Below are 16,835 nucleotides of genomic sequence, written 5' to 3'. Positions count from 1 at the left end.
ACTGCACCTTTGAGGATTATTGGAGAGGAATACACATTGCTTTACAAGATATTCTTAAATGTGTAATATCATTTGACAGTAAAACCTTATATTTTGGATATATACCTCAAGAATGGTTAAAAATAGATACATATTTAATGAATATACTGTTGGCGGCTGTTAAAAACACGAGAGCCCAACCCTAAATGCATGGATGGAAATCACAACGGACATTCACAAATTAGAGAAGATAACAGCATTTTTAGATCATAAACTGGAACAATTTGCTTTGTGCTGGGAAAAATGGACCAACTATGCAACATCTCAAAGACCTGATTTTATTTTTTAGAAAGACTACACCCTGTACATAGTTCTCTTCTTATTTTTTTGTTGTTTTGTTAAAAAAAAAAGAAAAAATTTACATTTCTGATGAGTAGACGTACGGCAAACACGACTGTATTGTGTATGTATGGGCATGTATTTGTATGTTGTGTGCGTATGTTTTTGATATGAAGATATCCGATATATCTGATGTACATCTGATTGAGGTGTAATGTTTATCTGAAAAAAAAAGAAGAAAAAGAAGTCTCTTATGTACTTTGTCTTTGTCTTTGGCACCGTTTTATCAAGCCCAGATAGGATATACTTCAGTGTGTGACATACAACTGGACGTCCCAGATGTCGTGTGTGTGGAGACGGTTTAATCTGTGTCAGGCAGAGGCCAGTTCCTGGACTGGAAGTAGTTCCTGAGGCCGTCCAGGTTGACGGGGGGGAAGTAAGGTCCGATACGCTTCCTGATCCACCATTTCCCCTGAGCGGCGCTGACACTGCCAGGCCGTGTGAACTTATAGCGGAAATGCTCTCCTCGAATCCACCTGGAACGACAAAGTGCCTTCAACTTCCAAATGTATTAAATTCTGAATCTACAGAATCAAGAGAACAAACACTCCGTCAGAGACTCATTTTATAAAATGTGGAATCCTGTCCTTTCCTTAGTTGAGACTGTTCCTTCACTGGAGATTATGTACAGTACATTCCCCGAGTGGCGTATCTGATGGTCAGTGAACTTTACCTGGGTTTCTCTCTGTCCTGGAATGGATTGTGTGCCATTAGGGAAAGAATCGTGGAGTCATTTGCCAATAGTCGACCTGCGATGTGAATCACCCACTCGCTCTGCTCGTACGTCTGAAAGAGGCAAAGCCAGAGAACTGATCACATGATCACTGTAAACCAGAGAACTGATCACATGATCACTGTAAACCAGAGAACTGATCACATGATCACTGTATCTCAAAGCCAGAGAAATGATCACATGATCACTGTATCTCAAAGCCAGAGAACTGATCACATGATCACTGTATCTCAAAGCCAGAGAACTGATCACATGATCACTGTAAACCAGAGAACTGATCACATGATCACTGTAAACCAGAGAACTGATCACATGATCACTGTATCTCAAAGCCAGAGAAATGATCACATGATCACTGTAAACCAGAGAACTGATCACATGATCACTGTATCTCAAAGCCAGAGAAATGATCACATGATCACTGTATCTCAAAGCCAGAGAACTGATCACATGATCACTGTAAACCAGAGAACTGATCACATGATCACTGTAAACCAGAGAACTGATCACATGATCACTGTATCTCAAAACCACATAGATATATACACTAGATGTCGCCTGGGCTACGGCAGTTCATTGGAACGAATGCGTCAATAGAGCCGCCATCTTGGAACAGGGGAGCCCCTCCTCTTTAATGCATCAGCGTCAATGTAGGCAAAGGTCTAACGGAAATAAAATCACCATAAATCATCATGAATGCGATTTTCTAGTTTTTATGGTTCGTTCCAACGGTCAGACATGTATTTATCATTTATCATTATCATTTATCATTAAATTTAAGGTTTTGATATTAAGATAATTACTTCTTTTTCAAAATATAATGCATAGTGCTAGTAGTAAGTTTATTAGTCACATTCTTCCACTTGAGTAAACTTAGAATAAACTATTGCTATATAATACATATATAAATGAGCAAAACTTGGCCACTAAATATTTAATATTAAATTATTTTAATGATCACAATTAAAGTTTTAATTTTATTAAATTGAACAAGCGCAACATTCAGCATTCAATCAAATATTCTAAAATATGTTTTATTAATAATAATGTTATTTCAACATAATATCTCGTTATTTCGACATGATATGTGTGCGTGCAACAAGCAAGAAGTGCATTTGTAAATCCGGTGACGCGTGCATTGATTTTTATTAATAAACCTGACAGTGTCGACTCGGCTGCAGAGATGAAGTTGACGATCGCCATCTCCGTAGTGAACGCGCCTATAGAGAGAAATGCACATAATGGATTACATAATCAGTAGCCTAGCTTTTTTCTTTCGTTTTAAATTATCTCGTTTAAAGACTATTCAAGCTTTGTGTATTTGATGTATTTCTCATGTCTGTGTGAGGCATAGGCTGAGTTTCGTTAAGTTAGGATGAGATGCGCTCCAGTTCACGTGCAATGCAAGTGACCGCGCGGGCGCCTCCATGATTATATTAACAGGCAATTTGTTGATGAATAAAATGTATTAAAATTAAGATACAATTTATACAAAACGAAATTCACTTTAAAGAAAGGCTTTAAACAGTTGACATTTTCACAAATTCCAGTGTCCTTCCACACCTCCATTCCCAGTTTGCAAGGAAAAGAAACAAGCCCTTGAGCCCACTGTATCCGTGTGCAAAACTCACACATACATAAGATTTGTGGAATTCTATGTATAATAATCATGGATGTACTGTTTGAAGATTGACAGGGAGAGGACCAGCATAAAAAAAATAAAAAAAAAATGTTCCATTAAAAGGTTTGAGTACAATCGGTAAAAAAATCAAAAGTTAGGAACAACACAGCACATCACAGCCAAAAGTGGGTATTGAGGATCAACTCCTGCATATTGTACATTTTAAACACAAGGGTTATTTCAAATCATATCTAAAGAGTACAGCACATTCACAGTTCATTAGCTGTGCGAGAATCACAGTTCATTTTCTTCCTCCAAGCAAAGAAATGTACACTGAACTTATAAAAAAAACAACTTGACTACTACCATCCACAGAGTAAATGTAATCCCATGCTGTCTGGTTTAGATTTCGTTCGTGTGAACATCCATACGCAGCACAAAAGTCCGGTATCATCCATGAATTTGAAGTACAGGCGGAGATAGCAGCGTTACCTAGCTACTTCCTATGACAAGACCCCTGTTCCAAGATGGCGGCGGTTTTGACGCATGCTTAGAACCCCAAGGCGACATCTAGTGTATATATCTATGTCAAAACCAGAGAACTGATCACATGATCACTGTATCTCAAAGCCAGAGAACTGATCACATGATCACTGTATGTCAAAACCAGAGAACTGATCACATGATCACTGTATCTCAAAGCCAGAGAACTGATCACATGATCACTGTATGTCAAAACCAGAGAACTGATCACATGATCACTGTATCTCAAAGCCAGAGAACTGATCACATGATCACTGTATCTCAAAGCCAGAGAACTGATCACATGATCACTGTAAACCAGAGAACTGATCACATGATCACTGTATCTCAAAGCCAGAGAAATGATCACATGATCACTGTATCTCAAAGCCAGAGAACTGATCACATGATCACTGTATGTCAAAACCAGAGAACTGATCACATGATCACTGTATCTCAAAGCCAGAGCCGTTCAGACAAACATCAGTCACTGAAGACTTACAGCACAACTCAAGCATGTTTACAGTACAATAACTACTGTAAGAAGCTTCGGTTACACTTTATCTTAGGTGTCATTGTTACAGTGTATTTATATATTTAAGCACTGAATAATTATAATTAACTACATGTACTTCCTATAGGGTTAGGATTTGGTTGAGGGTTAATTGCATGTAATTATGCATAATTTACTGTTATTAATATGGTAAGTACATGTAACATGTGTAACAAGGACACTGTAGAATAAAGTGTTACCGAAGCTTCCATTATATGCAGTTCAAAGGTCAGAAATAAAGGTCTCTTTGGATAAAGGCGTCAGCTAAATGACTAAATGAAATGTAAATGTAAATGTAAAAATGTCAGAAATAAAGAGACATTCGCTTAATCATCACTGCAGGGAAAAACGCCCGTTTGTAATGAACAACAGCGATTCAGAAGATTGATGATCTCATTTGTGTGTGTGTGTGTTACATAAGGATTATAAATAATCTTAATGCTTTCTTTTGACCAGGATTTCTGTACTGGGGTAAACTCATCTTCTGAAGAAATGATTCAAGGAAAGTGACAGCAGCGACTGTGACGAACAAAGACATTCACACATCCACATTAGAACTGAAGAAAAACATAAAATACAATAAAATAGCAAGTTTTTTGGCTTGGAAACTAACTATATGTATTCATGTTGGTGTCATACAGGATGGTTTTCAAAAACTTTTATACCTTTTTTTAGAAAACGTTTAAAAAAAATGTAATTTGGTGTACAATTTAAAAAGCACATATTTTCCTTACCCCTTAAATGTGTGTGTACACATCCTAATCATTATTTTCAAACAAGATTTTAAATATATTTTCAAGGATTTTTTTTTAATTTTTTTTTACAGATATCATGATTTATTTATTCATAAATATTATTAAATTTGTAGGGAGTCGCACCACATGACATTTTTCACCCCGAACTAACATTTATAAATCATCAGAAAAAAATTAGTTTGAATTAATTTTAATGCAGAAACTGCATAGAAGAGTGTGTGTGTATAAACTGCCTTTATAATGTAGTTTTGACATCAATTTCCAGATGCTTAATAACCCAGTGTAGTATTTTTAATAATCTGAAACCTCCAAAGCAACTTATAAAATGTAAATATTGTCAAGCACGCAAAGTTCACACATTTTGATTGGCACTATAGTTTATGTCTGTTTATATGGTTAGAAGTCGAAATTAAAGGTTGTTGTGGAACAAGCAGAACTGAAAAATTTAGAGTTTATGTTTATAGTATTTAAAAGGGTTAAAAGAAACGTAATATTCAGTAATATTTTCGATATAACACGACTGAGCTGATCTGAATAATGAGCGCTTTACAGCAGAATTAGATTTTTTTCTCATATTTAATGAAGTCTGCATTATTGATTCTGTTATTTTCATGTTTATTAATGTGAAGCTGCTTTGAAACAGTGTGTATTGTATAAACTCTGACCTGACTTGACTTTATAATGTTTTGCAAATGTTTAATTTTATTTAATTCTGAATTTCTCTCTCTCTCTCTCTCTCTTTCTCTCTCTCTCTCTCTCTCTCTCTCTCTCTCTCTCTCTCTCTCTCTCTCTCTCTCTCACACACACACACACACACACTCACTCTCAGACAGAAAGACACACACACACACACTCACACACTCACATAGTGAGGCCAGCAGGGGGCGCTCACCCTGTGGTCTGTGTGGGTCCTAATGCCCCAATGTAGTGACGGGGACACTATACCGCCAAAAGAGCACTGTCCTTCGGATGAGACGTTAAACCGAGGTCCTGACTCTCTGTGGTCATTAAAAATCCCAGGATGTTCTTCGAAAAAGAGTAGGGGTGTAACCCCGGCATCCTGGCCAAATTTGCCCCTTGGCCCCTGTCCATCATGGCCTCCTAATCATCCCCATATACTGATTGGCTTCATCACTGTCTCCTCTCCACCAGTAAGCTGGTGTGTGGTGGGCGTTCTGGCGCAATATGGCCGCCGTCGCATCATCCAAGTGGATGCTGCACATTGGTGGTGGTTGAGGAGATTCCCCCATCTATGTAAAGCGCTTTGAGGTCTCAGAAAAAGCGCTATATAAATGTAACGAATTATACACAAAACCTCTCTCTCTCTCTCTCTCTCACACACACACACACACACACACACTCTCAGACAGACAGACACACACACACACACACACTCACTCACAGACACACACACACACACAAACACTCTCTCTCTCTCTCTCTCTCTCACACACACACACACTCTCAGACAGACAGACACATACAACCACACTCACTCACTCACACACACACAAACACACTCTCTATCACACACACACACACACACACTCAATCACACTCAGACAGACAGACAGACACAAACAAACACTCAGTCTCAGACAGATACACACAGACACACACACACACACACACACACACACACACACTCACTCTCAGACAGAGAGACAGACACACACACACACACACACACACACTCTCTCTCTCTCACACACAGACACACACACACACACACACACACACACACTCACTCTCAGACAGAGAGACAGACACACACACACACACACACACACACACACACACTCTCTATCTCTCTCTCTCTCTCTCACACACAGACACACAGACACACACACACACACACACACTCATTCACTATACAGTGAAACGCTTCTGAAACAAGAACAAATGTGGGCGGGGCTTGATTGTGTCTGTGGGGAGTTGATTGGATGGTTGTGGTTTGCTATTGGCTGATCTCATGTGAGTGACAGGTTGCCCCGCCCTCATCATCAGAGAAGAGAAGAGATGCTGCAAGAGGAACTTATTCTGATTCAAGATTACCAGGAACATGGATTTTAAAGGGGTTGTATTATGCTTTTTTACATTTTCAACTTTCTTTAGTGTTCTTTAGTTTCAAAGCACAAAGTCCCTCCAGCATAAATTATTCTCTACATCAGTTTCAGTGTTTCTGAACTCCTGAAATGCCTCCATTGTAGTCTTGAGTTTCTTCCCGGAACGAACACGTCACAATATTCCTCATTATAATAATTCATACGCAGAATAAAGGGGAGGGGCCTGGTTGAGTTAGTAGTGTGTTAAACTGGTGGTTAAGGGGCGGAACATTTCCCAAACACACTCGAAGCGCTCGACCAATCACAACACACTGCTCCAGCCGACCAATCAGAGCACAGTGTGCTGTTCAGAAGGAGGGGCTTCATAGAGACAGGAAGTAAACAGAGCGTTACTGACAGACTGGGAAGAGAGGAGCCGCAACAATGGAGAATATGAGGAGAATAATCAACATTCAAGCAGGAAAACAACCTAAAGATCAATTCAAAACAAGAATTGTCCATTTTGGTGATGGTGACTTTAACCTGTAAAGCAGCGAACCACATGAGCCAGTCCAGTCTGTAGTGATACGGTGAGATGAGGCACGGCCTTCTATCCAGAGCTCCAGGTTTGCACAGGAACTCGTACTCTTCCCAGATCACCCCCTCTCCGGTGTGGTTTACGCTCATCGTTCCCTGAAACACCACCTCCGTTCGCTCCTTCGTGATGCTGAGAGAGAGAGAGAGAGAGAGAGAGAGAGAGAGAGAGAGAGAGAGAGAGAGAGAGAGAGAGAGAGAGAGAGAGAGAGAGATGTCTTATAACTCAAACTGTCTTATATTTTGGGAGAGAAAGAAGAGTGTTCACCTGGCAGCGCAGTGTGTGTCTTCATGCCATCATATGAGGGACAAGGGCTGAACCCTCTTTTCCCTTTAAACTACTCTCTGTACTTTCTTTGTGTTTTTTTTATTGTGCTATTTATGTATAATATGGAAAGGTTTTTTTTTTTTATCTACACTCACCTAAAGGATTATTAGGAACACCTGTTCAATGTCTCATTAATGCAATTATCTAATCAACCAATCACATGGCAGTTGCTTCAATGCATTTAGGGGTGTGGTCCTGGTCAAGACAATCTCCTGAACTCCAAACTGAATGCCAGAATGGGAAAGAAAGGTAATTTAAGCAATTTTGAGCGTGGCATGGTTGTTGGTGCCAGACGGGCCGGTCTGAGTATTTCACAATCTGCTCAGTTACTGGGATTTTCACGCACAACCATTTCTAGGGTTTACAAAGAATGGTGTGAAAAGGGAAAAACATCCAGTATGCGGCAGTCCTGTGGGCGAAAATGCCTTGTTGATGCTAGAGGTCAGAGGAGAATGGGCCGACTGATTCAAGCTGATAGAAGAGCAACTTTGACTGAAATAACCACTCGTTACAACCGAGGTATGCAGTAAAGCATTTGTGAAGCCACAACACGCACAACCTTGAGGCTGATGGGCTACAACAGCAGAAGACCCCACCGGGTACCACTCATCTCCACTACAAATAGGAAAAAGAGGCTACAATTTGCACGAGCTCACCAAAATTGGACAGTTGAAGACTGGAAAAATGTTGCCTGGTCTGATGAGTCTCGATTTCTGTTGAGACATTCAGATGGTAGAGTCAGAATTTGGCGTAAACAGAATGAGAACATGGATCCATCATGCCTTGTTACCACTGTGCAGGCTGGTGGTGGTGGTGTAATGGTGTGGGGGATGTTTTCTTGGCACACTTTAGGCCCCTTAGTGCCAATTGGGCATCGTTTAAATGCCACGGCCTACCTGAGCATTGTTTCTGACCATGTCCATCCCTTTATGACCACCATGTACCCATCCTCTGATGGCTACTTCCAGCAGGATAATGCACCATGTCACAAAGCTCGAATCATTTCAAATTGGTTTCTTGAACATGACAATGAGTTCACTGTACTAAAATGGCCCCCACAGTCACCAGATCTCAACCCAATAGAGCATCTTTGGGATGTGGTGGAACGGGAGCTTCGTGCCCTGGATGTGCATCCCACAAATCTCCATCAACTGCAAGATGCTATCCTATCAATATGGGCCAACATTTCTAAAGAATGCTTTCAGCACCTTGTTGAATCAATGCCACGTAGAATTAAGGCAGTTCTGAAGGCGAAAGGGGGTCAAACACAGTATTAGTATGGTGTTCCTAATAATCCTTTAGGTGAGTGTATATTCTATAACCACTCGTGCTTCCACTAAGGATTTGAACAAGGCCACCATACAAATGTCTCTTCCTGCATTCTTTGCTAAAATTGCTAATTTAGCTTGACCAATGACAAAATTAGCAAGTACACATTGTTCTTGTAAAGATTTCCTATAATAACAGCCCAATATAAATAAGCTATTAGTATACAGAAATCCTAATTTTGTTATTATTTTTCTCAACAGTTCAAAAATAGGATCAAGTCTAGGGCAGTCACAAAACATATGAAAAATAGTATCAAGAGCATCACAAAATGGGCAATTCGATGTTACATTTTCATTCATCCTGGCAACAAATTGATTTGTAGCTAGGATACAATGTATCAATCTCCAATTAAGATCACCACATCTCTTAGAAAGTGGAGGTTTTAGAGAGAGAGAGAGAGAGGTAGCGATAGATAGAGAGAGAGAGAGAGGTAGCGATAGATAGAGAGAGAGAGAGAGAGGTAGAGAGAGAGAGAGAGAGAGAGAGAGAGAGAGAGAGAGAGGGTTAGGAGTGCAGCGGCTCTGCCATCTGCTGGTTAATGATGAGGTTTATATTAAAGGTGATGTATGTAACTTTTTCACTCTACTAAAGCATAAAATATCATAATATAGTGGCTTTCGCACCGGGTAGTTCCAGGATCTATCCACCACGGTGGTTTCCCGAGAACTAATGTTTCCCTTAGGGAAATTTTCCTGGTTGCATTCGCAGCGCCAGTAGGAACTCTGAAGTGACGTGAGCCACGCTTGTTATGACTTTTATTTTGACGGCGCTGAGAACGCCAGAGCCTGAGCATTCTCCGTGTTCATTCATTTACGATCTAACAGTCCTGTCTAATACGTTATTAGATAGAACTGTTATACATAGAAAGTAGACAGTAATGAAGAGTTATTTGCGTATGCCGTGTGGTTGATGTCCAGTGTTGCTGAGCAGAAATCATAATCATGTTTCTCTTGGTCTCCTCAAAGTTGCATTGGGTTTTCTCCTCAGCGTAAAGGTTAAGAGGCTCATCTGTCACTGCTTTTTCTGGAGTATATATAAAAGACTATAATCTGTGTTATCTTATAATAACTTATATCTTATATCTTATAATAATATAATCTGTGTAATCTGTGTATAATCTTAGACATCTTTTTTTTTAAATGGCGGGTACTGGTGTTTCGCGTGAGTTCGGCCAATCAGTGAACACTAACGTCACGGATAGTTCCTATAGCGCTGCTTTAGAACGACTCTGAAGTAGGAGTAAATTAGTTCCTCCAAAAGTGTTCCTAAAAACTAAAATCGAACTATCCGGTGCGAAAGCGCCTTATGTTTGCAGATATTTAGGAAACATGCTGAGTTTCTCTGAAATACACTTCTACAGCCAGTCATTTTACTTTGAAATGTGCGTTCCGTGTGGGAATGTGTGTTGTTGTGTTGGTCTGTGTGACTCCGCCCACTGCCAGTTCAGCCAATAGTGTTTCGACACCCCGGGATGCCAGTTTTTGCAGGAAACGCAGCGTATTGCAGCCAGCAAACAAACTGAGGTCAGAGGTCGTAGATTCTACCCAACCTAAAAAGCCTCGGTATCCATATAAAAATATCTATGAATAAAAGCATATTAAAACGTGGATAAATCAACTTAGGGCCCTTTCACATCTACCTTGTTTGGTCCGGATTTTCTGACTTTTCAGTTTGATCCGAATCAAAATTACAGGTGTGAAACCTCCCCCGCCCGGACCACGATCCGGACCAAACAGAGGAAAAGAGGTAGTCTCGGTCCGGATCAAACTGAGGAAAAGAGGTAGTCTCAGTCCGGATCAAACTGAACAAAGGTTTGGTTCGTTTCTAGTGTGAACGCATTGTCTGTATGGTTCGGACTTTCAGACCATTTACAGGAAGATCCGGATGTTCCTGCAGGATTGTTTGCTCTTCTCCTCCTTTCCTGCCGGCGACGATTAAACGTTCGCACAACGAGGACGTTGATTTGGCGAATGTGAACTAGCCTGGAGTATAGCTGGAGCTGCAGGTCATAATGCCGTAATAATAACAGTATAGTGGCAATGATATGCGTCTGTTCATTCATTCTTGTCAAAGTTTCCCACCGAATCGACAACACACTGACGTCAGACGCGCGTCCGTTTACAAACCAATCAATGTCGAGATGCAGCCCACACAGATGATGACGACAGGACGCAAGAGTGTCATGTAAAGTTCTTAAGCATAATTGCGATGTGAAACCAAACCAAAACTTACCGAATGTATAAAATGTATCAAAACATGAACTTTGGTTCGGACCTTCACGACTCTCAGGTGTGAAAAGGCCCTTACAGTGTGTAAGTCTCCTCGGCTTTCATTGTCAACTGACCTATTGGTAAGCCCCTCCCCCCTTAGTTACTGTTGCTATCTCGGACAAACAAACGGAGTTGCTAACTGTCTTACAATGACAGCTGTCAGTGTAAAAACCTCGTCCCAAGATGTGTTTGATCAACTTTGGACACAGAAGGACCACCTCTTGTCAAGTGGGACTTAAATATGCCATGGAGGGATTTGAAAAGATATTATAATATATTGTAGTTATTGTGATATTGAACTTAATGAGAGTATGATAACCAGAAAATAAACGTTTTCGTCTTCATTGGGATTGGGGTTGAATCCTTAGGGAAACAGGTTACTGCGCTCACATTATTGATATTATAAATAAACCGGGCTTCAGTCATATAGCGCAGATAGTTGGTCCGTTCACGCAAATCTTATCACACTTTTGAAACGTGCTGGTGAACGTGCACATAGTACGGTGATTCAAAACTGAATACCCGGCCATCCTCTCAGGAAACATGGAATCAGTGTTACAAGTACCACAGGCACATCGTTTTATCATTTTTGTAGTATAAAACACCATAAAACCGACAAGAGTTTCAGATCTTCCGATGTTTCTCTATGGCGCTGAAACCTAAAGATGTCCGAGTTCCCCGTGCAACTGATACTCAACTGCCATTGGCTGATCTGCGTCCAAGGGGAGGGGCTTACCGATAGGTCAATTGCGCTCGTTCCTGTTGCGTCTCCTCAATCTGGTAACCCGATAAGCGTCGAGTCTGAGCAGGAGGCGGGAGAAACTCCACGCAATATCTCTGATATTTTGAATGTGGACTGCAGTACCGATTTCGCCCACTAGCTGTGGATATTACAGACTGCACCTTTAACCCTCTGGGGTCGACAAAGGCGCCGGCGCGTTTTGCTGGATTTTCTTCACATAGTAGCACAATAAACTTAAATTTCTCCGTCATTTATGGTCATACAGAAAAAAGAAATATGAAAAAAGAATCTGTGATATTTCTACTTTTAAATGATCGGATTCAAACTGAAAACAAATATTCTCTGTTTAAGTAATTTGTATAAAACCAACAAGATGTCCAGCTTCTCACGCGCTTGCTAATTATTTTTAATTTGACCACGCCCACACGCGCAAAAGAGATTCACATGCAAATCTCCACATGGAACGCGATCGCGCTCATTACCTCAAAAACAAAACACCAAAACACTTCACAAGTCTCTGCTTTTCATCGAGTTTGAAAAGACGCGCCGTGAGCTTACATTGGATTTACCTCAGAGGAAGAAGAATGCAATTTGAAGACAAGAAAGATGTAAGGTAAGAAATTCTTAATTATTAGTTCATGTTATTGTTGCATAAACTTCACATTGCAGTTGAACTGTTGCTAGATATATGGTGAATATTATAATATTTGGACCCGTGTTTACTGTTACTGTGTTTGTGGATACTGTATCTGCTCAAACATAGATATGTATAATATGGTAACCATAATGTTTCATATTTTGGAGCGAGCTCTGGTTTTGAATGTATCGCGATTGCGTTTGAAAAGCAAAACGCACCAAACATTAGGCTTCATGTTTTTACTATTATCTCATTTCATATCATCATAACGAATGGAAACATTTGAAGTAACATATGATAATCAATATATTTTTCTCTAGCGTAGTTGTTACTGAAATCTTTTGGAAGATTTATATGCTGCTATAGGTTATTGTTATTATTATTTTATGCAGCACTGCGCATAGCCTATGCTTACAAGGCACAACAAACCTGGTGTTCATTATATTATATATTGTTGGAAACATTTGTGTGTGTGTGTGTGTATTCTGTGAATTTTAAAAAGCAATTTTAACCAGAAAAATCTTAAATTTATTCCCAATAAATTTTAGAACTATATTCCCTATAGTTTCTCTTGATATCAGTATGTTCACTTTTTTTTTCCTTTCAGGGCCCAGATGCCACTGAGTCCTGCTGACTTCAACATTCACATGAGTCTCTGTATATGAACATGGTAAAGTGAAAATCAAACACCTTGGAAATTAAAGGTATGTACAATGTTTTTAGGAATGGCACAAAGGTCTCTGTCTTTGGATCATTGTTTTCAATAGTGTGCTTTTTTGTCATTTGTTGTGTCTATTTGGATTATGTTGTGTTGTAAATAAATCCAAACAATCAAAAAGTCATTCTTTTTTAAATCTCCTCATTCTTTGTGCAAGGTTGCTCAGAATGACAGGGCCTGATAAGCTCCTAATAGGGCCATTAGGGAGTGTCTTTGTCTTTCTCAGGTGTGAAAAGCTTACATATTAATGAGGTGATCCGCCCCTTCGCATAAAGCTTTCTCACACAAAACACATCTTAGAAATTTTAAATCAATTTTTTTTGTATTTTCACAAACCACGCATAAATGTCATTATCTCAAAACTACAAACTTTTACATACATGCTGCTGACATATTATTGTAGCAGAGTTTGTGCTGAATACAGTGTAATCAGACTTTAGCCATGAAAATGTCACAAGTAACAGAAATAAGCACAAATGTCAGAGCATGTCAGAACACCACCAGGGCCCAGAAAACACCTCAGACCCCAGAGGGTTAAGCTCAGACAGACACGGATGCGGTACCTGCCGAAGGCTCCGTATGTGTTGACGATCCTCAGCGGATCAAATGAGGTGTTCATCAGCTGTCTGGAGCTCAGCAGGTTCATCACCACCGGGACACTCAGACACGCTATCAGGAGACCCAGAGACACGTTCAGCACACGTCTGATCAACACACCTGAGACGGGAGAGGGAGGGGGGGGGGGGGGGGGGGGAGAGAGAGAGAGAGAGAGAGGGGGGGAGGGGGGAGGGAGAGGGAAAGAGAGAGAGAGAGAGAGAGAGAGAGAGAGAGACACTGAGTGACTGGGACTGATTACACTGCTGCTCAAACCTACATTTACTCATCCAGGACATATTAAATTGATCAAAAGTGGCGGTAAAGACATTTATAATGTTACAAAAGATTCTGTTTCAAATTAATGCTTTTCTTTTGAACTTTCTGTTCATCAAAGAATCCTAAAAAATAAAATATATCAGTTTCCACAGGAATATGAAGCAGCACGACTGTTTTCTATTTTATAGTGATTTTTTTCAAGCACATCTCATTCTATACATTTTATTATGTTGAATCCACTGTTTCGAGTAATACAATATGATACAATAATGTGCATAAACAATTTTGGCTATACCACCCATCTCTACACACTACCTCTTCAAAGACATTAATACTGTTATTCAGTAAGGACATATTCAATTGATCAAAAGTGACAGTAAAGACATTTATAATGTTACAAAAATATATATTTCAGACAAATGCTGTTCTTTTGAACTTTCTTTTCATCAAAGAATCCTGGAAAATAAAATGCATCACGGTTTCCTGTTTTCAACACTGATAATAATCATAAATGTTTCTTGAGCATCAAATCATCATATCAGAATGATTTCTGAAGGTAATGAGTAATTATGTAAATTCAGCTTTGATCACAGGAATAAATTACACTTTACTATATATTCACATAGAAAACAGCTGTTTTTAATTAAAATAATATTTCACAATTTCTTTCTGTATTTTTGACCAAAATATTTTTGCGTGTTTTATAATGTTTTATTATTAGTCTGTTTTTTTGTGTGTTTTTTTTACAATTTTGCTAATCCAGTTTGATTCTGGTATTTATTGCATTTGTCTTGACTCAATAGAAACAAAAAAGATGATGCAGAGAAGATCCCATTGACGGCCTCTCGTTCTTTAACCAAAAACTGGTTACACTTTATTTTGAGGAGACGTAGTACTCAAATAAGTACTGAGTAATATTAATTAACTACATGTACTTACTATAGAGTTAGGGTTAGTTACTTGTAATTATGCATCATTTACTGTCATTACTTTAGTAAGTACATGTAATAACATGCAACTACGTCTCCTTACAGGGGTGGTATAATGCCCTTTTCACGAGATGTAAAATAAGTCTCTGATGTCCCCAGAGTGTGTGTGAAGTTTTAGCTCAAAATACCCCACAGATATTTGTATATAGCATGTTAAAATTGTCACTTTTTGAGGGTGAGCAAAAACACACCGTTTTGTGTCTGTTCCTTAAAATGCAAATGAGCTGCTGCTTCCGGCGCAGGGGGCGGAGCTACAACAGCTTGTGTCCTTTTGCCTCAAACACACACACACTGAAAATATCAAAAACTTTTAGCCTTTTATGTTCAAACCGGAGTCAGACAATGATGGAGAGACTCAAAAAGAAGTGACAACATGTAGAAGCAACAGGACATTTCTGAATGGTTAGTTGATGAATTTATGTAGACGATGTGTAGTTATCTTCTAGTCATTGATTAGCATATTCGGTCATGATAATCTATAGAGCTGGTAAGTCCCGCCCCTTCCGCAAAACCCCGCTGGACCTCAAAGTTGAAAAACCGTCAATGCAAGTGAATGGGAGAAAATAATTATTTTCTGGTCCCGTTTGAATTGTGCCATGAATGTGAACATATGTTGTCTGTGAATTTTTTATATAACTTTTCGTGTAAAGAATGCTACAATTTAGCGGGTAGAAGTTTGATACGGTTAGACTTTGTGTGAGAGCACTTTGTGGACTACAAAACTCTCGACGCGTTTGAAACGTCAACACCACTCGCACACGGACTAGCTCACGGATCCCGCTAAACATGGCTGTGTCTTTGGTGCACTTCACCGCCTTCTTTCAGGGAGAGGACAAAATCGTTGAAGTTAGTGAAAACCACGGGTAAGTCAACTTTATGGGGTGACGTCACATAGGCGACATGTAGTCTTTCTCGTTATGTCTTTTCCACAACTGCTAGCTGAAGAATCATACCATATACTGTCAAACTCGTAACATGAAAAGTTATATAAAAAATTCACAGACAACATATGTTCACATTCATGGCACAATTCAAACGGGACCAGAAAATAATTATTTTCTCCCATTCACTTGCATTGACGGTTTTTCAACTTTGAGGTCCAGCGGGGTTTTACGGAAGGGGCGGGACTTACCAGCTCTATAAATCGTGTTCCGGGGGCGGGGTTTATGTAAATTCTAGGGTTGGTGATGTCACTAACCCGGGAGGAATGTGGTGTAGTCTCTACCAGCCGTTTGTTGTAGTCCTTAAAAAGCGATTTCTGTAAAAGCAAATATCTCCCTTTGCTCTGAACTTTGAGTGTTGTAACTTTGCAGATGTTGTTTATGCTCAAACAGCAACATTACACACTAACTAAAGCTAGAAAAGTCAAATCATAATCAACCACCCCTTTATTCAAGTCACTGAATAACTGAGTGAAATCAGACCTTTGGTGGCCGGTGGTCCGTGACCTGCAGTGTCTTCGCTCTGAATCTTCAGTAAAGTCTGTCTGGCTCCTCCAGAACGGCGGAAGAGAAAAGCCAAAGCAGCGTCATCGAAACAGGCCAGACTGGGAACTATCGTCAGCCAGTTCAGGAAACTCAGATTCCCACTTATGATCAGAACAACCTGTTATTATATATTTAGAAATTAGGAGTGTAACGATACTGAACGATATTATTGCGATACTCCAAGACATATGATAAAAGGTTAACAAAAAATGTTGATTAAAATGCTAAATTTGGTGTGTACATTGTGTGTGTAAATGAATA

The 16,835-nt window shown here is 39.6% G+C and overlaps 1 protein-coding gene across 1 annotated transcript in view; it reads right to left on the bottom strand.

Moving 5' to 3' along the window:
• Nucleotides 1-381: 381 nt before the first annotated feature.
• Nucleotides 382-16,835, bottom strand: part of lmf1 (lipase maturation factor 1) — a 61,893-nt gene continuing 45,439 nt past the window's right edge. Inside the window, exons 7-11 of the mRNA XM_079851998.1 lie at nt 16,512-16,692; nt 13,789-13,942; nt 7,151-7,334; nt 1,052-1,164; nt 382-854 (exon numbers count right to left, since the gene is read on the bottom strand). Coding sequence (XP_079708124.1) covers nt 680-854; nt 1,052-1,164; nt 7,151-7,334; nt 13,789-13,942; nt 16,512-16,692 — 807 coding nt within the window. The 3' untranslated portion in view covers nt 382-679. The remainder of the gene's footprint in view (nt 855-1,051; nt 1,165-7,150; nt 7,335-13,788; nt 13,943-16,511; nt 16,693-16,835) is intronic.

This window comes from Squalius cephalus (genome assembly GCF_949319135.1).
Source record: "Squalius cephalus genome assembly, chromosome: 19".
Classification (NCBI taxonomy): domain Eukaryota; kingdom Metazoa; phylum Chordata; class Actinopteri; order Cypriniformes; family Leuciscidae; genus Squalius; species Squalius cephalus.
Note: the sequence above shows the minus strand (reverse complement) of the source record. Positions and strands in the feature narration are given on the sequence as shown.